At 35.4% G+C, this 22,306-nt stretch overlaps 3 protein-coding genes and 1 pseudogene across 5 annotated transcripts; 3 read left to right on the top strand and 1 right to left on the bottom strand.

Moving 5' to 3' along the window:
- Positions 1 to 46: 46 nt before the first annotated feature.
- On the top strand, positions 47 to 10,461 carry LOC116162496 (annotated as a pseudogene).
- A 133-nt stretch (positions 10,462 to 10,594) lies between these two features.
- Positions 10,595 to 15,372, top strand: LOC116162583 (endoplasmic reticulum metallopeptidase 1-like). 3 transcript variants are annotated; one of them, XR_004143585.1, is made up of 11 exons: positions 10,595 to 10,976; positions 11,023 to 11,350; positions 11,396 to 11,773; positions 11,817 to 12,119; positions 12,167 to 12,393; positions 13,158 to 13,338; positions 13,447 to 13,631; positions 13,678 to 13,830; positions 13,879 to 14,035; positions 14,837 to 14,952; positions 15,004 to 15,146. XR_004143585.1 is itself a non-coding variant. In XM_031476260.1 (11 exons), the coding sequence occupies exons 1-11, from the start codon at positions 10,824 to 10,826 to the stop codon at positions 15,342 to 15,344; spliced, it is 2,538 nt and encodes an 845-aa protein (XP_031332120.1). In that variant the 5' UTR covers positions 10,595 to 10,823; the 3' UTR covers positions 15,345 to 15,372. The 3 variants fall into 3 exon arrangements, 1 of the variants encoding a protein (XP_031332120.1); XM_031476260.1 differs by having other exon boundaries at positions 13,879 to 14,051; positions 15,004 to 15,372; XR_004143578.1 differs by lacking the exons at positions 14,837 to 14,952; positions 15,004 to 15,146 and adding an exon at positions 14,291 to 14,339 and having other exon boundaries at positions 13,879 to 14,220.
- A 3,967-nt stretch (positions 15,373 to 19,339) lies between these two features.
- Positions 19,340 to 20,206, top strand: LOC116168762 (eukaryotic translation elongation factor 1 epsilon-1). Its single transcript, XM_031484746.1, has 4 exons — positions 19,340 to 19,565; positions 19,611 to 19,796; positions 19,844 to 19,939; positions 20,040 to 20,206. The coding sequence occupies exons 1-4, from the start codon at positions 19,479 to 19,481 to the stop codon at positions 20,187 to 20,189; spliced, it is 519 nt and encodes a 172-aa protein (XP_031340606.1). The 5' UTR covers positions 19,340 to 19,478; the 3' UTR covers positions 20,190 to 20,206.
- Positions 20,199 to 21,893, bottom strand: LOC116168743 (elongation factor Tu). Its single transcript, XM_031484716.1, has 5 exons — positions 21,559 to 21,893; positions 21,259 to 21,512; positions 20,834 to 21,208; positions 20,453 to 20,681; positions 20,199 to 20,408 (listed from the first exon to the last, which is right to left on the bottom strand). The coding sequence occupies exons 1-5, from the start codon at positions 21,845 to 21,847 to the stop codon at positions 20,218 to 20,220; spliced, it is 1,338 nt and encodes a 445-aa protein (XP_031340576.1). The 5' UTR covers positions 21,848 to 21,893; the 3' UTR covers positions 20,199 to 20,217.
- Between the last annotated feature and the right edge of the window lie 413 nt (positions 21,894 to 22,306).

Raw genomic sequence — 22,306 nt, 5'->3', positions numbered from 1 at the left:
CGGTTTACACTCCACTTGTCCAGCTCACTTTCCCGCTCTGCCCAAAAGTATAACGTTCCTTTCTGTTTTGCTCCTTTGACTGGTACTTCGTAGTGAGCAGACAGTGTTTTTGTCCAATTATTTTCAGTGTCAGTCACATCAATTTTACCCACTTTCAGGGGTTTCCCTAACAAGTAGACGACGCCAGGATGATTGTGTGTTATTTGCATTGCCTCTTTAAAATACTCGGTGTGAGATATGTTCTCATTTATTTTTGAACGGAGAGCATAACCCATTGCTGCTGTTGCGAATCCACCCAATGCAGCTATTTTCATTAATGTCCTATTACTTACCGGCATTTTATAAGTAATGGTAGAAATTAATTAATTGATGGGCTTTTGGAAAGTACGAATATTGTAAACATTGAAGTGTTGAGGTTATGTTGTATTTTGTTTAGCGCATATTTAACGTTCTCTCTTTCTATGGTAGGAGAGAACAACAATAAGAATTGTTTAACAGTTTATAAGTATAACTTTTTGGTTTACAGCTCTAGATCTACATTACTAATCATTTCATAATAGATATGATAGTTTCTAATAGATAGTTCCGAGGATAGTTCGATGCAACTTGGGGGGACAAACAATGCGAGATGGACACTGGTACAGTAAAGTAAATAATTAACATTACCATTGAATTTATAATAGAATAGTTTATAAATTCAATGACATTACCTACAATTTTTGTGGCTAATTAAACACTTCTTTTAGTATTGGTTGAAACGAAATACGGACTCAGAAGTAGTATCACTGATCTAATCACAAGAAACGCACAGGACTATTGAAGACTGGAGTTGACAACACAGGTGCGTATATCTTTACTTTGTGTTATTCGTATAATCTATACCTACCACTCGACCTACCAGTACCAGTTTGGTTGACCATGCCATGCCAGTTTGTATATCGTCCCGGTTAGAATTTATTTAACAACAAAAAATTTCATTTTGTGTGTTTTATATGCTGGTATTTGTGTTACACATGGAGTACTTGTATAACATGACGTTTTTAAGTTTTAGTGGTATTTAAAAATGTTAAAAATAAAACAAAAAAGTTAAATATTCTGAGAAACATTTGCCACTTTGGACTAAACATTTTCAAATTTTTTGAGAAGAGATCTGCAATTGTAATTATAATTCTGAAATGCATTTTTTAGCAATCTTAATATGTAAACAAACACATTGGAGATGGGTTGCCTGAAGAAATTAAGTCCAGAGTACCCTTAATTTAAATTAATGTCTCTCTCACTTCGATTCATACACCACGATCAACTGTTACCCTGCGTCCTTCTCTATCACACGAAACAGTGCGGTTGTCGCAATACTAAGTAGCGCGTGAGAGAGAAGCATGTGTATTGTTCCTTGTGAGAGAGAGAAATTTCTTATCGCAACAACCGGATTTTAATGAGATAACTATAACAAAACATTATTTCCAAATGTCCTTAATCTTTCTAAGTGAACAATCATAAGATACAATCAAAATACTAAGCGATTATTTAAACAAAATTGAGTAACAAATAATTCTTAAACAATATCACATTGACTTCAAATACCATGATCTCAAATTAACTACCACATTTACGTTTAAAGAAAATTGAAATTCACATACGGCTGTGATGGAACCGAATTAGCCCGCTAAAATTCGATTTAAATATTCCCGAAACCGACCCTGCCGCGACGTAAAGGTCATGATTGCCTTGACGGTTAACATTTTTGTTCGTGTAGGATTTGCCTACAAAAGGGGAAATTTAAACAGAAGTATTTGTGCTTTTGTTGAGACCAGAAGTAAATCTTTACGTTGCGAATACTCTGCGTGCAGCTTCGACAATTACAAAGGTGATGTACTCGTTTTTTATCTTTACGTCTATTGCATCCCTCTAATAATTATATGATCGTGTTCAATTATTTGCCGTTTCCCGTACCGCATGATTATCGCCATTTATAACACATTCTAGATACCAATTGCTCTTTTAATTATACTGGTTCTACTATGAATTACTGACCGATTTACGTGTTTTTATTTATATTTAGATACTGTATGTTCCCTTAGGGGCTATATTCAATACAAGTATGCAGAACTACATTTTAATTTATAATTGAATTTATTGCAGCACATTTAGCTTTTGTTTACCTGAATATGTTACTGTGTATTTACAGGGTGCCTTCATCTGGGGGCGAGTGACGTATGTTAGGTGGTTGATTGTTACATATTGCACTTGGCATTGTGAATTAATTACTTGATACTAAAGTTTACCACGACATGTTTCTTTGTGTTTGTTGTAATGTGATACTATCGTTATACTTCTGCTATTTGCGCAGGGATCTGCTAAAAGCGTACGGCGTGTTCCCGTTGTGCCCTTTGTTTTTTTGTATCCCTTGGGGTATCCTTCCTGTGTGAAATGCTCTTCTGAGAGGCCAACTCCTAGCGATTTCATACAATGTTGACATGTCATAACCAGAGCAACTAAAGACTACTCGGTGTGGGATTTGGACTGATCACCCAATATCCAAACTTATTATGTGAATTCATTGTACTGTTTTAATGATTGATTTTATGTTATGTACGTGAAATATTGATTCTTTAGGAATTCCAGCGGAGCCTGTGATTCAACATTGTATCGATTTACTTGACAACCATCATAATATGCATTCATGCCATTACAGACGACTAATTTTGCTATAAAGTTCAATATTAATTTGTTGGCTGGGTTTTTTCTTGGTCAGTTCTTTTTCCCAGCCTATTTTTTTTTTATTTGTTCTCGGTGAAATACCATTTTCTAAATTTAATCTTGCAATGCGACTTATTTGGATTAATTCTCCGTTTTTAAAGCATGTACTTGTTTTATTTGTATTCTTTACTTGATCCCCACTTCGACAAGCAACACATATCTTGTTGCGACTCTTAAAAATACAACGTAGTAAGTGGTCCTTTGTCTAGACGATCACGTGCCATGGGGGTCAGTTAGTTTGGGAGGGAAAGTTTTGAATTTTAAATCTCGAGTTGCGCAGTCCCTCGGGGCTGGCCTGGGTACTTCACACGGCATACAATATGTACCTTACTTGTGAAATATTGCACATCAGTAATTAGCAATACAAAATAGCTACAATCATTATTTATTTTATAATTCATTACAGGTCCCGTCAGATATCAATTCTTAAACAATGCATCAAGATTACAAGATTCACAAAATGAAAAATGGTGCCCATAGTGTACATCCTATAATTGGATTTATATTCATTCTAAGCATCTTTTGTTTATACGGAGTTGTTTACTTAATTGACGGTTGGTTACCAAAACCATTAACTGTTGCAGATGAGGTACGTGAAGGATTTATTACTTGCACTTTATTCTCTTACCCGACAATGTTATAGAAATATTACCCGTCGGATTTCATAACAGAAAGAGCCCAACAGCATTTGAAAGCATTAACATCCATAGGTCCTCGAGTAGTAGGATCTCGTGAAAATGAAATTCAAGCCGTAGAATATTTGACTGGAGCTATAAGAACTATCTGGCAGTTTGCACATACAAGTCATAATATTGAGCTGGATTTGCAACTTGTATCAGGTTCCTACTTCATTGAGTTTATGCCTTATGGAGTTATCAACGCCTACTCAAATGTGCAAAATGTTGTTGTAAAATTACATGCAAGACATGCTACGAACAATAGTCTTCTTGTAAACGCACATTTTGATTCTGTTTCAACCAGTCCAGGTAGGCAATTTGCTGTAGTTTTATTGAGAGCAGGACGTTTTCTAATGACAATTCAACTCATGTATAAAAAATCGCATAAGCCGCAGTGCAATTGTCACTTTGACAGCGGCAAAAGTTACCTGCTACTTTTCCAGCGACAAATGCACTATTATAGTGGTTTTTTCACTTATTCATTTTCGAATCAATTATCACATTATCATTTCCCATATGACTAGTTTGACGTCTGTCAATAATTGACTAGTTTGGTGAATTTCTTGTTCGTTAAATTGTCCTGCCGAATTACACTCGAGGTTTGTATTTAAACCGAGTAAATTTGGGTTGTTGCAATTCAAATTTGTTTCCTTTTAGCAATTGAACTCGAAAAACTGTCAACCTAAAAATGCTCCACCTTTGGTGTCCCATTTTTATTATAACTCTCGCCAGGAAAGATTGCCGGTCACAGCACACCTTGTGTCGATTTACAATCTTTGTTTTTATTAAGATGCTAATGTTGAACAAAAAGTCTTTTCGTTCAACACGATACTATCCCGGAAGTCGCTAGCACCTTACGAAAAACAGAGATTGTAGATCGGGATCAAGTGTTCTGTGACCGGCAATCTTTCCTGGCGAGAGTTATAGTTGACAGTTTTTCTCGTCTAATTGCTAGGCAACAGATTTTCATTACCTTAACAACCCAAATTTACTCGGTAAAATACAAACCTCTTGTGCAATTATAAGTGAGAAAATGCTACATGCACAACTAAAATTGCTATGAAAAACTGCATTACTTATTATGAAAATGTTTCATTCAAATAAGTACAGTAGGTACAGTTTAATTTAAATTTTAGGAGGAAGTGACGATGGAATTAATTGTGCAATCATGTTAGAAGTGCTCCAGAAACATACTCAAACGGTTAACAATTTACAACACAATATCATTTTCCTTTTCAATGGCGCGGAAGAAACAGGGCTACAAGCATCCCATGGTTTTATAACGCAACATAAATGGGCGAAAGAAGTTCGAGTTGTGATCAACTTGGAAGCGGCAGGTGCTGGTGGCAAAGAAATTTTGTTTCAATCCGGTCCGAAATCACCATGGCTAATAGATTATTATAAAAAGGTACCGCGCCCAAACGGACAGGTTGCTGGTGAGGAATTTTTCCAAAGTGGCGCCATTCCTTCCGATACTGATTTTAGGATATTTCGAGATTTCGGGGGGGCCGTCGGTAAATATGTCTTAATGTTTTCGTATGTGAAAACTTATAATTTAGGTTTGGATTTTGCGTATGATCGTAATGGCTACAGGTATCATACGAGCTTTGACGATTTTGAAAATATACCAATGGCTCGTACCAACATGGTGGGGATAACGCCCTTGCTCTAATCAGATATTTGGCAAATGCGCCAGAATTGGCTAACATTCATGGGCAGATTCGAGAAAGCGTGGTTTATTATGATTTTATGGGATTATTCATGGTCTCATATTCGGGTTCGACAATAATCATCCTCAATGTTCTTGTTTCTATCTTGTCATTGGCAGTGGCACTCAAAAGCTTCTACGACTTTAATCTAGGTACGTATGGTAATGGTATGACTATATGCCACAGTGATTATTTGTTTACAGCATTATCTTATGAATCATTCAAATATATCGGTCTATGCGTTCTTGTTATGCTGTCTAGCATTATCTTTGCTCTACTTTTTGTGCTTGGTGTTGCTGTTGTGATTGATTCCTTAAAATTTAGTATGAGTTGGTATGGTAATACGTGGATTATCTTGGGTTTATACAATGTCCCCGTTATTGTGGTATCATTTGGAATTGTTGCACTGTATAACAACTATAATACAAAGGTATGTACATATATAGGTACCATATCTACTTACTGCATGCTAAAGAGAGCAACAGAGAAAAAAGGTTTCACTGTATAGCTTTGTTTTTTATTATTTGTTACATTCGCATTTATATTCCTCTGAATTCATAAATGTTGTTTTTTGGCGCCGTTACTTCAGTAGTCATGGTTACTACCAATAACTGTATTATATTAGACACTAATGTATGTAGTCATATCTGAAGAATCATTTATGTTATCATCTAGAAATTTGGCATATCTACTGCTATTTCAAAACATAAATCATTGCTTGAAACCATAATCATAAAGAACATCATACAATTTTTAATCTCAGAGATAACATATGGGCTTATTATTCTGTGGAGAGATAATTGTTTTATTCCCATTTAAAGAGTAAGTACAATTTAATGCGAAAGTTGATAGTTGCAAAAAATCTGTTGTTTGCAACCATTTTCCGATAATTTGTGGTCATATTCAATATGCTCATTCAGTAGAAATGGCGGCCATTCTCTATAGGTTATAATTTATTATTATTATTTTTATTTTTGCAAGCTGAGTGATGAGAGTTGTAGGTCAACCTGGGAATAAGCATTCATGCTCAACTTCAAGCTCATATTTTACGTTTAATATGGACGCTTTTAGTTCTTATTGGAACCTGCTGTGGAATTAGATCTACATATGCTATACTAGTAATAGTACTTTTTCAAACAGCATCATTTCTTGTGATACATATATTTCGTCTACAATATTCTGGTAAGTATAAGATATTATAATAGTAATATATTTTCAAAAATGTCGAATTCGTTCGCCGTTGACACTTCCCTTTCTGTCTTTATCTTTCAACAAAATTGATACATGGAATCCCTCTTTAAACAACTGCTTTCTATTCAAAGTGTTGCAACTAAAATTTGCGCTCTAATAGATCACTGTTGGAACGACAAGTTTGTGTTGAAATACGATCAAATTATAAAGACGCGTGCCATGTGTGTCTTTTTGGTGTCTTCAGATTTCATGCATTAGCTGACGCAACTGAATTCTTGTGGCTCTTATCTAGTGAAGTTGAACTGTTGGATCGGCGAATGTAACTATATCCATTCTTGTCAGTTTTACTGCTTGTTTCTGCGGTGACAAGAAATTCGCGTAGCAATTACTGTGCAAGAAAAAGCAAGATCTATAGATACGGTGCGGTAAACTTAATGTAAAAGAAATGAAAACGGTCTGAATGCAAAAATAAATTCGCGGAAATCTAAATTTAACGTACTTACGACAAACAAAAATAGTAAAACGATCAAGATTTAAATGCGGTACAGTTTCGCAAAAATTATCTCGATAAATTAACGTTCTTACGGCAAGTAAAATGGCAAAAGATCCCCTCTAAATTAAGCGTTTACCTTATATAACGGCCGGCAGGAGTATCCTTGCCATAACGTTCGAAAATTAAAGCTATTTTTAATTAATTGCGTCCTTCCCAGACGTCTTAAAAATACGGGAGTGGTGTCGAAATACAAGTTAATTAAGAGCGCTTCTTTTGAGAGAGGCCCAGATCAATCAGACAGGTTTCTCCAACTCATTTAAATGCCATGGAATTTTATAATACAATAACTACGCCAATATCCGCCATGCCATGGAATGTCAGCTATAAAACAAATCAATTTCTATCAAAAAGTAATATATTTAGAACAGCGAATTTAACAAGGCCAAGACCAAATTACTAAAAACGGTTTCCTAATATAACAATTTACCATAAATGTTCAAATAAGTCACCATTAACTGCAAGACAGTAACCAAGTCGATCATAAAATCCATTTCGAACTGCTGCTAATTGATAACTGGATATCTTTTTGTTTTAGAAAATTCCATGGCATCGCAGATATCTTGAAAAAGATGCGGGTTTTATTTTTCCAATTTTCCGTCTGTATTAAGGTGGGTTCATAGCTCTCCGTTCATCCGTTGCGTTGATCCGTCAAACGGATAGTACATTTTGTTAAGGTTCATAGCAATCCGTCCACATTGTACATTTGCAACGTATAACCATAACCTAAATTTTATTTTGTACTGTACCCTTCGTGATTTTCAGTATGTAAAAATGGTACGAAAGTATGAACACGTTGCTATCTGATTATTACCGTGAAGAATGAACAGGCGAACACTGTTAACGTACCAAACATAACCTCACTCTTGTTAAAAACGGACCAACGGAAACGTAAATGTTCAACTTCAACCAACTTTTCCGTCGTAAACGGACGACGTACGATTTAAAAATTTGCTGTCTTCTGATGGCTAACGGACAAACGGAAACGTATGAACGGAGAGCTATGAACTTACCTTTATGCAAAAAATTGAAAACTAATACGGTTGATGGACGTAAAAAAATTTTTTCTACAAAAAACTTTAATACATTTTTGCTCTAAAATAATTTGGGGAGCCAATAATCGCATGTTATGAATTTTACATTGAAACCCTATGATGCGTTACGCAAGTCACCACCCTGTATATGTATATTTCTTACAACGCAACAAAAAAATGTCTTACTGGGAATTTCAATTTTTTTATATACCGTGTTCGGCTTTCAACACAATGGAACGAAATACTTACGTTCGGAGAGATCGTGGCAACTGCGCTCACTTTCTCCAATATGGTTCTTGTGATTGCCAGGCATACTTTTGTTCATGTTCGCATGAAGCGGTATATGTGTAAATTTTCTTATGTTAACAAAATACAAAATAATAATAATAATAAAAGTCTTGATTTCAGAAAAGACGCAGTTCGCTCTGTCACTTAACCTGATTATAGTGACATTTGCGACAAAAAAATAAAGTAATTATAAAAATATATTAAAATTAAAAAATAAACTAAAATCAATTCCAAATTTTTCAAACACCAAAGCGGCTACCAGTTACATCTGTACCATCTTGTATCACATAAGATACCTAACCATAGCAACGTATCTTTCGAAACTTTTTTTACGTGCTGAACGCTTACATATCTCTCACACGGATGTTTCTGATTATCCTCTGCGTCTTTATCTCGCTTGCTGTGCGGATCCCTAGGAAAAGAGTACCTACACTCCCTCTATCAGAGAATCGTTGATCGTTGTTTGTATTCTTCAGTTGTGTGAGCTACGGGATTTTGCGCGAATTTCTTGCCACTTTCGTCAGACACGTTGCGCGTCACACATAGCACGCGTCTTTATCTTGAGACACGCGCGACTCCGTTCTCATAGTTCCATTGCGCCTGCGCCTGCGCGAACATCGTCTAGCTTCATTTTTCCGAACTACTTCCTCTATTTCGACTAGTGGACCAGTCTTGATTACATCCCCTGAAATCGGTGCCACCCCCTTACCAATTTTGAATGGGGACATGTAATATATGCTATTTTGAATTTGAATAGTTGCATTTCCTGAGGATGTTCTCTGTATCTTCCCTTCCATATGTGTTAATCTGCAAAAATAACCTATGCAAGTACAGTAGGAGTTACCGTACTCGCAAAAGGCTTGCACTCTTACTGACTTTATATTACTACAACTAATTCTACATTAAAGTTTAATTTTAGTACATAAGTGGGCCATGGTATATGTTGTATTCACATTAATACCAAATATTTTTCTGATGAAGAGTGGTTTGGAGTTTGTCTCTCTGATGGTGCCTATATGTGGCCGTATTGGCTCTGAGAAAAATCCTGAAATTATTGTTGGAGTCGCCGTTCTAGTATTAACAATTCCAATTTCATCGTCTTACGTAAGTTGGTATTTAGGGGAAGGTTGTGCGTCTTGTTGTACACCTAAATATGTGTGTGTATCATAATTGTTGTGCACAATATTGTACAATACTGCTCGACTTTCTCCTACTGCTGTAACTGAGTGTATTTAAGCTTGATGTATTATAGGCACCACTTTTAGTACTACTTCGTAAACCCCACCTACTTCTGGCCACTTTGTCCGCTGTTTTTGTTATATTTTTCATTATCGTTTTTACACCTTTGGGATTTCCTTACAGCGGCACCGAAAACTCTCCCGCGCCTCAACGATATTGGATTTATGTATGTAGTACTGTTGTATTTCGCATCAATATTAAATTGTGACGTTTAGCATTTACAAAAACAAATACATTATGACAACAGCGGAACAAAGAACAAATCTGGCTTTTTCCTTTTCAATTTAGATCGCAACTCTCCAAATAGTATTAAGCAGTATGTCTCCGAAATGAAGAGTATGACTGAAATTGAAGACTGTGATGCAATTTTTTGTGGTCTTCCTTTAGCAAGCCCAAGAATGGTATCCACTTTGTATGTATCCACATAATTTAACATATTTCAATTGTATATACTTGCAGGTACCGAAGTACCTGGATACCTGCAGATCCTCCGATTTTACCTACCGATATTGATTTAGCACTTAATTCAAAAACTGTCGAAGATGGTATAATCGTCTTTAACTTCACCATATTAGGTATTCGGCTCATAGTTTACAAACGTCATAATTGTTATTATTCAGGTGCGGACTCTATGAGCATTTATTTATCACCAAAGAATGGTGCAAAGTTGGATGCGATTAGTCTAGTAGAAAATTTACCAGATCCAATTGTATGGGAAAAACGGTCTGTGTATCTGATTATGTACACCAGTGGGAAGGGGAAACCGCAATTGACATTTACAGTTTCCATTAAGAAACCAGATGTTTGGAATGCGTCTGTAGTAGATGTTGCAGTGGCTGGGAAATTTATGAACGATAAATACTTTGTTAAAACAAAAGCGTATGAATATTTTCTCGCTCAGTTTCCTAAATGGACGACACTGTATCCATGGTTGGGTATCTATAAGTCTTGGACTTTTTAGAAATATTTTATACAGTTATGGTGATTGGGAAATAAATAAACCATATTTTTCATTATCTCTTTTATTTAAGTTTAATTTTGTCTTTAAATAGATTGATTTATTACAGTTCGTTTATATAGCTTTATAGCTTATAATTCTCTTATAAGGGCCGCGCAAGGTGTTTGTTTAAGTGATGTACAATAAAGATACATATTTCAATAGGTAAGTGCATTTAATTAGCACGTCAAATCTTATCTTTTGATTTATTTGTATCTCTAACCTTGTTTAGAATAATACAGTATACAAGTGTAGATACCTAATCAGGATACTCACCTACAGTTGCGACAGTGCCAAATGATTATTAACCACGTATATAGTTTATTTACTTGAATACAATCTGATGACTATCATATACCAAATGTAGAACTTCCAACCATGGAGTGCAATAAGTTTAAAAAAATGAAAAATGGAGCTCATAGTGTATCACCTATAATTGGATTAATATTCATTATAAGCATTTTCGGTTTATACGGAGTTGTGTATTTAATTGATGGTATATTACCAAAATCGCTAACTATTGCGGATGAGGTAAAAAGTGAACATCGTGTAAATTGATTACTCAACTTTACTGTAGAAAGACTATCCATTACATTTCATAACGGAAAGAGCGCAACAGCATCTGAAAGCGTTAACATCGATTGGTCCTAGAGTAGTGGGATATGCAGAAAACGAAATTCAGGCCGTCGCGTACTTGACAGAAGCGATAAATAGTATTCGGCAGCTTGCTCATGCAAGTCATACGATTGACTTCGATTTACAGCTTGTATCAGGTTCTTTCATATACAGCACTATTAGTGCCTACTCAAATGTTCAAAACATTGTTGTAAAATTACATGCAAAAAATAGTACAAACAATAGTCTCCTTGTAAATGCACACTTTGATTCTGCTCCAACTAGTCCAGGTAGGTAGTTATTAAGTTTAAACGAGTGATACAAATCATTTCTAGGTGGAAGTGATGATGGAATTCATTGTGCAATCATGTTAGAAGTGCTCCAGAAACTTACCCAAACGGTTAACAATTTACAGCACAATATCATTTTCCTTTTCAATGGCGCCGAAGAAACAGGGCTACAAGCATCCCACGGTTTTATAACGCAACATAAATGGGCGAAAGAAGTTCGAGTTGTGATCAACTTGGAAGCGACAGGCGTCGGCGGTAAAGAAATTTTATTTCAGTCCGGTCCAAACTCGCCATGGTTAATTCGTTACTACAAGAAAGTACCGCATCCAAACGGACAGGTTTTTGGTGAAGAAATTTTCCAAAGCGGTATCATTCCTTCTGACACCGATTTTAGAATATTTCGAGATTTCGGGGGAGCCATTGGTAAATGTGTTTTGTGTAGTACGTATAAAAATCTTTGAATTAGGCTTTGATTTTGCGTACGATCGTAATGGTTACGGATATCATACAAAGTTCGATGATATCGAATATATTCCCAATGGCACCTATCAACATACCGGGAATAACATCCTAGCACTAATCAGATATTTGGCAAATGCGCCAGAATTGGCTAACATGCATGAGCAGGTTCGAGAAAGCGTGGTTTATTATGATTTTATGGGATTATTCATGGTCTCATATTCGGGTTTGACAATAACCATTGTTAATGTTCTTGTTTCTATCTTCTCGTTGGCAGTGGCACTTAAAAGCTTCTATGACTTTAATTTAGGTATGGTAATGAGTACGACTATGCCATAGTGACTTATTTGTTTACAGCATTATCTTATGAATCATTCAAATATATCGGTTTATGTATTCTTGTTATGCTGTCTAGTATTATCTTTGCTCTACTCTTTGTGCTTGGTGTTGCTGTTGTGATTGATTCCTTAAAATTTAGTATGAGTTGGTATAATAATACATGGATTATCTTGGGTTTATACAGTGTCCCCATTGTTGTTGTATCCTCTGGTGTGGTTGCACTGTATAACAAATATAATACAAAAGTAAGTACCACTTGTCGTTTCAAAATAAGGGTGCGCGTTAAATCTTTTTTTTCACTACTAGCGTCTGATGACATGATTATTAACCTTTTTTCCACTTGTAAAGTAGGCTTTCTCGGCATTTGTTCAAAGTGGTTAATAATGTGGACATTATTAACTCGTAGTCAATAATGAGAACTGTCACGCTGTCACTTTTAGAAAACACAACCCGAAATTTCGCTCAATAAACGTTTAGGCAAGTTCCCTAAAATGAATAATTGCCACCATCCGCCATTTCCACAGAAATTACATACCTAAAATTATCACATTTTGAAAAAATTCGAACGAAATTACTCTTTGAAAATATCTCAATGACAGAACAAAATACGTCCTGTTTGACTTGTACTTCTACGTACTTGATTGACATGTTAAATTAATAAACAAAAAATTCTGTCTAACCGTACACTTTCTTATCAATATAATATATTAATTTAGAGGATTTCAAGTGCTAGTAGTGAAAAAAATAGTATATATACCACGGTAGAGAAGTCTATTATTGCCTTCGCACCTTACACCCCTCGGCGCAAGCGCCTCGAGATGTAATCTTGGTGCTCAGGCAATAATACTGTACTTCTCTACCTTGATATATAATGTACTATTTAATATGCGTTAGCGCCTTTGATGAAATTATGCAAGTTGAATGTATTAGATATCCATACATCCTTATCTTGGACGCTTTTTTAAACATTTCCCTAGCAAACTGTACCTACTTATGCTTATAATTGTAGGTCAGTTTAGGAATAAGCATTCATGCTCAACTTCAAGCACATATTTTACGCTTGATATGGACTATTATTGTTATTATTGGAACTTGTTATGGAATTAAAAGTACATATATAATACTGATGATTGTGCTTTTCCAGACCGCATCATTTCTTGTAATACATATATTTCGTTTACAATATTCTGGTAAGTAATAATTAAACATCTAACTACGCACTAGGCTTATATTGTGCTTACTCTGGCAACCTTGTTCTTTTACTTTTTGTACATATTTCACAAACATCACTATTCCAGTGCATACATGGGCGATAATACACGTTATATTTACCTTAATACCAAATATTTTTCTAATGAAATGTGGTTTAGAGTTAATCTCTCTGGTCGTGCCTTTAAGTGGTCGTATAGGTTCTGAGCAAAATCCTGAAATTATTATTGGAGGACTAGTTTTAGCTTTAACAATTCTAATTTCGTCGTCTTACGTAAGTTGTAACGCTTATGTGGGTGTATGTCACATTAATCTTGCAGATCCCATTTCTGGCACTACTTCGAAAACCCCACCTAGTTCTGGTCAGCCTATTATTAGTTTTTCTGGTCTTTTTCATTATTGTTTTTACACCTCTTGGATTTCCTTACAGTGATAGCAAGGCGTCTCCAGCCCCTCAACGTTTTTGGATTTACGTATGGTACTATTATAGACATTTTATAGATCTTAACTGTTACTTTTAGCATTACCAGAAAGAACTGGATTATAAAAATGGAACACGCAACAAATCTGGCTTTCTCATTTTCAGTTTAGACCGAAACGCGATCAATAGCATTAAAAATTACGTGCCCGAGTTGAGTAACATGACGGAAATTGAAGATTGCGATGCTTTTTTTTGTGGTATTCCCCCTTCATTGTATATTTCGGTTATTATGCACGGGATATTCTTACGAAGAGGCTCTTCCTTTTATTGAAGTTCACAGGAGGTTTGAGTTTGAGTAATGAAACGATAAGATAATTATGCACGAGTTATTTATAGAAATGTTTTTAGCGGTACACTGTATATTTTGCATGGTTAATAATTATTTATTGTACAAGACGATAAAGGGATATTTTAACCATTGAGTGAAACTTTCACCAGATGGTTAGTTTCCCTTTATCGTCGTGTATAATACAAAACTTTATTTTATAACAGAAGACATATAAATCATTGTAAAGCTTCTGACAATTCTGAATTTAATTTAGAGACGTCAAAAATAGCAAGCTTAGGTTCTGCAGGAGCGATCGTTTCCGTAGAAACAGAATTGTCAAAGGTTTGGACTTATATCCTGCATTTGAAATAAGAATGACAGATGTCATTAGAATGCACAGTCATCTGTTTCACTGTATCTATCCTTATGGTTAAAAAACGGCGTAGCCTACTCGTTCAAACCTATTAAAATGCTAATTTAACATATGCTATAAAATAAAGTGTATAGTTCAACAACGATCAATATCTGTTGCCTCGTCCCTCTTTTAGAACCAAAGCAAAATATGCACTTCACTAATGACGTCTTTGTAAATATGATGCACGATTATTTCAGTCTTCTGCATCGTAAGCGATGAAAAAATAGCTACTCTACCTAAACTAATTTAAAAAAAGAGTAGCCTCTTTGTAAGAATAGCCTACGTAACGTGGACGTTATTGTTTGATATTTTTAGTCAACAACCTACATGGATACCCGGAGACCAGCCAATTTTACCAAGAAGTATTGGTTTAAGACTTAATTCACAAGTTGTTGAAGGCAGTATGATTACGTTTAACTTCACCGCATTCGGTACGTTTTTCATTTACACTTTAAAAAAATTCCTAACGTTATACTAAATAGGTGCGCACTCTATGGACATTTATGTATCTCCGAGGGATGGTATTGAGTTACAAAGAATTAGTGTTATAGAACATTTACCGCGTGCAATTGTATATCGAAGACGACTGGTGTATGTGATTCAGCACCATTGTGGTAAAGGGAAGAAGGAGTTAACATTTACAGTTTCGATTAAGAAGCATGATATTCGGAGCTTATATGTGTTGGATGTTGCAGTAGTGGGTCAATTTCTGAACGACAAATACTTTAAAAAAACAAAATCTTATGAACATTTTCTGGAGCAATTTCCGAGTTGGACAATAATTCAACCATGCTTGGGCAGCTATAAATCTTGGAAGTTCTAGATTAATAAATAAATCATTTTGTCAGGTGTTTTCATCATCCTCTATTCAGCTAGTATCCACTGCTTCGTATGAGGAAGAGTAGACGCCCAGATACATACACTGAAAAATGTATCTAGTTACAGATATCACATACATTTTTTCAAAAGTATCTTGGTACTTACAAGCTTTAAACAATGCTACAAGTATGTAAATAATGAAAATTGTGCCTAGGCGCTTTCTTTCGGTGATCCAAATACGTTTGGATTGTCAAATCATGTTCATTCGAAGTACGATCTTATGATAAGATTGCTAAAATCGTGAACAAATTGATCGTAAAAAGTTTTATGATTAGTTTACTGATTACGAATTTCTAACCTATACATATAAGGGTGTTTTCGCTCAAATATGTTAGTCATAAGCCATATAACCATGAATTCTGATAGAATATTTAATTATTTTTCATAAATCCACAAAAAATAGGTAATTCGAATGCAAATGTGTACTCCGAAAACTTAACTATATACTGTGATTTAAATTCAATAAATTCGCGAGAATCACGATTACAATAAGAAATAAATGACCCCTTCCATTCGAAATACGCCTATGACTTATAAAATGGATACGCCAATGGGAGGACTTGCAGATGTGTTGCATATTGACTCCCTCGGTACTGCGCAAACGCAAGCGCGCTGTAAATTTGAATTTGCTTTAACGCGCTCTAATTAATAAAGCCTTCGGTCATCACTGTGAATTCCAGTTACATTATAGCCCCAACGTCATGATCCTTTACAGCATAATATGGAATAAACAACAAGAATTGTAACGTTATTATTTATTATAATCAAAACCCTTCTACCATCATGGTGTACGGAAAATAAATTAATATATTCTACCAGATAAATCACTATAAACTATTGTGCTCCATTTTTTATAGATGTGATGATGATAGATGTATATGAGTGTTGGGAAACAAGGAGTAGCTTTTTGCAATAGTTTACTCACCCTGGTGCCACAGTGTTGATCAACCTCATAATCACATGTTATGTTAGTATCTTTCATTTCTTTCTAATTATCCAATATAAACAATATTTTTTTTTCGAAAACTACCCGAGACGTGAGATTGTAATTTCTATTCAAGTGAGATCTCGACTCAAGATTGCATTCATTAGATGGTAGTAGGCGAGGTAGCGAATTGAAATTTGTATATGGCCTGTGTTATTTATTTTATTGGACTGCAAGTGGTAGAAGTCTAGAGCAGCTACAATAGGTCTTGGTCAGCTTAAAGTAGAACTTGTGTGTACTTTCGTTTCGGTGTACATACCTAGAGTACTGAGGTAGCAGTATGTTGGTTTATTGCGGGAGTGATGGAAAAAATGTTTCTTAAAGAGCCCTTTACCACATTTTGTAACCCTGTGTTGGAATCGGTCTCTGGGTAGCTTAGGAGTCGCCCTTATACATGAACGCAGACGTTCAATTGTCCTTTTAGAATTCAACCCTACGGCATCTGTTCCAAACTGTGGGACCTTTATAGTAACTATTTTCATTTTTTCCTGAAGGCTCTGGATCCCCTGGCGGCTACACCATTGCAAATAACGCGTTATAATTTCCTTCTTTTTTTTTAAATCTGATGCCCAAATTTAATAACTAAATCATAAACAAATTATCTTTTTTTACTATGAATCATCATGCCCCTAAAATTTGTGGGGGTTACTTTTAAGACGGCAATTTCCGTCAACGGAATTTATAATTTGTTCTGTGCATTTCATTATAAGAATCACTGATTAGTTTTTCACAAAAGAAAAGTAGTTTTCTCCTAAATTGAAATCCGTGATAAATAAACAATGCCAAATTTTGTTTTAAAAGCGCTGTGATTTGACCATCTTTTTAAATCAGTCACGTGCGATGACGTCGTACCTACTACGTCATCGCGTAATGTCACGTGACCCAGTTTTTAGTTTATCGTTGAAGCCGCTTACGCGTCCTATGCAGCTTTTTTCCGTTTTCTTTGAAAATAAGAACGATCATAACAAAATAAACGCGAGAAAATTAAAACTAAACACTTGGAAAATTGTGGCACGTCGTTATTTTCGGCCCGTCGTTACATAAATCGGTGTTTTCAAACGTTTCAATGTTTGTGGTTATGATGGCGTCCCCTTTGAATTTAAACTCGCGATTGCGTGTTAGGTACCTCGATGTTTCTTGCATTGTTTTTCAAATTATAAAGTGTCGTGATATTAAAAATCAACTCTTTAAAGTAATAAAGCGAATTCGGAAAGCACATTGCTCGTTTCGGTGCCGTGTATAATTTCTTACCTAAAACTGGTGTTGTCTTGTGCAATTACGTGGGTTACTGTTTCTTGTTTTGGATCAAGAGGTCTATGATACGATTTCAAGAATATAGGTGTCGACTTGAGGTAAATTTTCAAACCTTTTAAAGTTCCATCATACTTCTTACCGTACGGCCTTAACCTCGAAATGCTACCACCTCCATCTCTTAGTTTGCGATATTCTACAATAAAAAAGCATGTTCAAAAGTTCAATATTTAATTTTCATTTTGGTGTAAATGATATAATAACGAAATATATAGTCTGACTGATCAATGTACGTATCTTTCGGTGAATTAAGATGGATGGCGATATGCTTGTTGATGTGCAGACCATATGGAAGATAAAACGGTAATTACATTGTACACAATGCGGTGGTCAAACACACTCATTTTACTACCTTCCTCGTAAATATAACAACATCCGCATCGTAGACTTTTGGAGTATAAGGTAGATTTTTATTACCGTCCAATGCCAATAATCGGTAGCAGATGTAAAAATTCTTTACGTTCACAACCTGTTGGAACGATCCGGATCAATTTATCTTGTAATACTAGTTCGGACTCGACGCTGCATTATGTACCGTTACTTTTAAAGTACTCCGCTCGAAATGAATGATAAGATCATACATTTATTTTATTTTGGTAGGTGTTTCTTAAATGGAGGAAATTCACAAACATGGGAAACCTGCTCGGAATTGTGAGTTTGTATCTCAATCTCCTTTCGGGTTTTCTCCCATTCTTTCAAGTACTATTGACAGTGCAATCTAAAATGCATTGCTGTCAAGTCACTTGTTTTGTTTACATGGGAAATCGTACTTAAATTGAACTTCCAAAGGCGACTCGACAGCACCTCATTTTTGATCGTCCGATATTTCTGTACTTGCAAATTCAAACCACTTTAGTTGTTGAATAATGTCAACGATAATATAAATTTTATTCGCATATTTACACTTAAAGTAAGTTCGTAAAAATTATAAATAGTAGACTTCTTTTCTTTCTAGTCTAGAGCCTCCTCCCATTCTATGCTTTGATGTTGAAGTATTCTTGCTACTTGGGTGCATATCCCATATTGTCTTTATGCTTCCCCTTTTCTTCCTATTTTGAATTCCGGTATTCCATATGTACGGTTTAGCAAGCTGACTGTTTTCCATTCCTCCAAGGCGTGCAAATAAGCGTCTCTATCAGAGCATCCACTTCTTTTTTATAATCTTACTAGGAATTCCACCAACTCCCCTTACCCTTCGCAAGTACTTCATTTCAGTAGCTTGTAGTCTGGTTTTTTGTGATTCGTTCAGCACCCAACTCTCTCTACCGTAGGTCAATAATTGGTCTGTAACGTTATTGCTGTAAGTACATTTCATTAACTATTTCTAAATAACTGTTACAGTACTTACCGAAACAGTTTCTTCCTATCGCCTTTGGCATACTCTAGGAATTCCTCGAGAAATTCGTAGCCATTTACTTGAAATGTAGATAACCAAATTCATCTTGATAATACCTACTACACCTACTTACAATAGGTAAGCAGGTAAACTAAATTTTCTTCAATTATAGCGTTTGGAGGTTATGTTTATTATTTACACTCTTTATTCATTGATTGACACCAATGAATAATCTTTATTCATGATTTACACATTAAACTTGACATTTTTACGCAAATTCAAATTTAAGCGCGCTTGCGTTTGCGCAGTACCGAGGGAGTCATGTGCAAAGTGCAACACATCTGCAAGTCAATGGAAGGTAAGGTTATGTTGGAATTTTAACCTCAAAATTTAAAACGATTGCGGTCTTCTTTTGGTCCCGAATTTAAGCAGAGAACAGCGTAGATATGACAATAAACGTAATAAAATGCTTATCTCAAATAGCTTCGTATTTAAAAGTCAATCCGGGAAAAATCACCTTGGAATCGAGTACCGTACGTCTTATGTTAAGAGAAAATCTGTTGAATGATATTTTCTAGGCACCCACACGTTCATTTAATTCCACAGTCATTACAGGCTTTACCTCTATAATATTTCAGTTTTTGAAAGAATCTAATTGCGATATAACGGGCTTAACAGGAGCAGAAATTCGTCAGTGGTTAGAGTATTGTGCAGTTTACATATTAAATGCGGATAGTGCACAGAGTGTGGAACAAATATTAAAGGTAGTTAAGTGATAGAATTACTAAATGTTGTAATATTTGTATTTCAGGAATTGAACGACTTATTGAGTTCCAAGACTTACCTTGTGGCATTTCAACCCAGTATTGCCGATGTTACACTGTTCTACTGTTTACATAACATTATGGTAAGTATTGTAACACTCACGATTGGTAAAATTTTTGCTGTATAATTTATAATGGTGGATGTGGCACTAGGTTTACTAGTCAACTGATTTCATATTACAGGCAAACTTGTCATATTTGGATAAGGAGAAGTATTTAAATGTGTCACGCTGGTTCGATAACATGCAGCAAGATGTCTCGGTCAGACAAAAAAATAAGGCGGTTGACTTCAGTACAAATTACTTAACTTGTGTAGCACCTGCACGTCATTAATAAACAATATACTCATACATATTTTTTATTATATAACTAATTTCGCTAAATTTGTTTTAATGTGAATTTCTGGTAAAGTTTCTGTAATAATTCCAGTAGCTACTGTGACATTATTCTCCCGAACTGTAAAAGGTTGCCCATTTAACATAACCATTTTCCACATCAAGGTAATGTACACATCTGCGTGCTCTCCAGGCATAACCATTTCAACATTATCGCCTGTAGAAAGACGTTATATTACAAACTATTAATGATGGACAAACCTAAGTCGATCCTAGCAGGGACATTCCATGTTTTACTAAACAACGGCTGTGTATACTTTGATTTAATTGGCTTTGCACGACCTCCCTCACTGCGCGATAGGAAGTAAATGTTTGCTTTGAAACGATTACTCATAACCTCGCTACCATAAGCGCATAATAACATTCCTCGTTCTACATTTTTAATTTTAACACCTCGTAAAAGTACCCCTATATTTTCACCAGCAGAAGCCTACAACAAAGAAATTCACATTAAATTCTATAAATCCCCGTGCATTAGTAGTGGACTTATTGATCACACAAAAAATCAATTAAGATCTATGCAATATTTCAAAAATCCCATAAACTATTTAGGATTTCAGTTTTGTTCTGCCATGACCTTACCTTTGAAACACTTTTTTTAAACACCTGTATATCGCCTACGCTAGTTTTTAATTTTGTATCAAAACCCAGCAATTCTGAATCATCATTTTTACGTATTGTTCCTTTTAATAGCGTCCCCACTACTACAGTACCACGTCCGGGAACTGTAAAAGTATTGTCAATTGGAAGCATAAATGGTGAATGTACATCTCGTTGCGGTGGGGATAAATATTCATCCAGCGTGTTTAAGAGGTTCTGTATTGAAGGTTCACCTATATTAGAAGTATCACCCTCCAGTGCTTTTAAAGCCGAACCATTAATCATGGGCGTGTTTTCACCATCATACCCAAAGTCTGTTAATAACTCGCGCATCTCTATCTCGACCAGTTCAAGTACCTACGAGGATATTGTTTAAATTAAGGCATTTAATGTTTAAAACCTGTAACCTCATTATCCACTTTATCCGCTTTATTAATATAAACGATAATTTTTTTGACACCAACTTGTTTAGCCAAAAGTATATGCTCGCGTGTCTGTGGCATTTGGCCATCGGTGGCGGCGACAACCAGAATTGCACCGTCCATTTGTGAAGCTCCAGATATCATGTTTTTTATATAATCGGCATGACCAGGGCAATCGGTATGAGCATAATCACGTTTCTTAGTACTGTAATGAATATGGGCCGCATTTATCGTTATTCCTACAGTGAAGAGTTATTTATTTTTAAAACACTCTCAAACGTACACCTCGTGCCTTTTCCTCCGGAGCTCTATCAATTTCATCGTACGACATATATTTGGTAAGACCTTCTTTTTGTAGCACTTTCGTTATAGCCGCAGTGAGGGTAGTTTTCCCATGATCGACGTGACCAATGGTCCCTACGTTGACATGTAACTTTTCGGCTTTCGTTGAGTATTTGCTCGAAATGAATGCAATGTCGTTCTTTATACATCCTGTTACTTTTCTAATTAATCCATAATGAGAAAAATTAATTAATTTATTGAAATTGTAGAAATTATGGAATATAAGCATCATAAATGTTAGGTTAGATTACAATAGGGGCATTGTGTACAGGGTGTTTTGTATGTCCTGTCCAGTATCTGGACGCACTCAAAACTCGATCCCACTGTATAATCTACTATGTGAAAAAAAAATAACTTGAGTCAACTTTGGAATTACACAATGAATGGGAAATCGTACTTGAGCTTCCAAAGGCGACTCTACAACAACTCATCTTTGATCGCCCGTTATGTAGTCTAGTAACATTGAATAATAATGCAGATTTATTATTCAATGCTAGTAACTACAACACTAACATCTCTGCCTAAAACACTGTACTATGTAGGTTTTGGCTTATTCCCAGTTGCAATTCATTGATTTCCACATATTCCTCCAAACAATCATAACAAACTTCACAAACGGTTCTTATTTCAAATGAAATTCGTGATGTGATTAATTATTATTCTTTGCTCAAAGTTGAGAGAAGACTTGAGG

The sequence above is a fragment of the Photinus pyralis genome, unplaced genomic scaffold, assembly GCF_008802855.1.
Source record: "Photinus pyralis isolate 1611_PpyrPB1 unplaced genomic scaffold, Ppyr1.3 Ppyr1.4_LG1, whole genome shotgun sequence".
NCBI classification, from domain to species: Eukaryota; Metazoa; Arthropoda; class Insecta; order Coleoptera; family Lampyridae; genus Photinus; species Photinus pyralis.
This window is presented reverse-complemented; position numbering and strand designations above follow the sequence as displayed.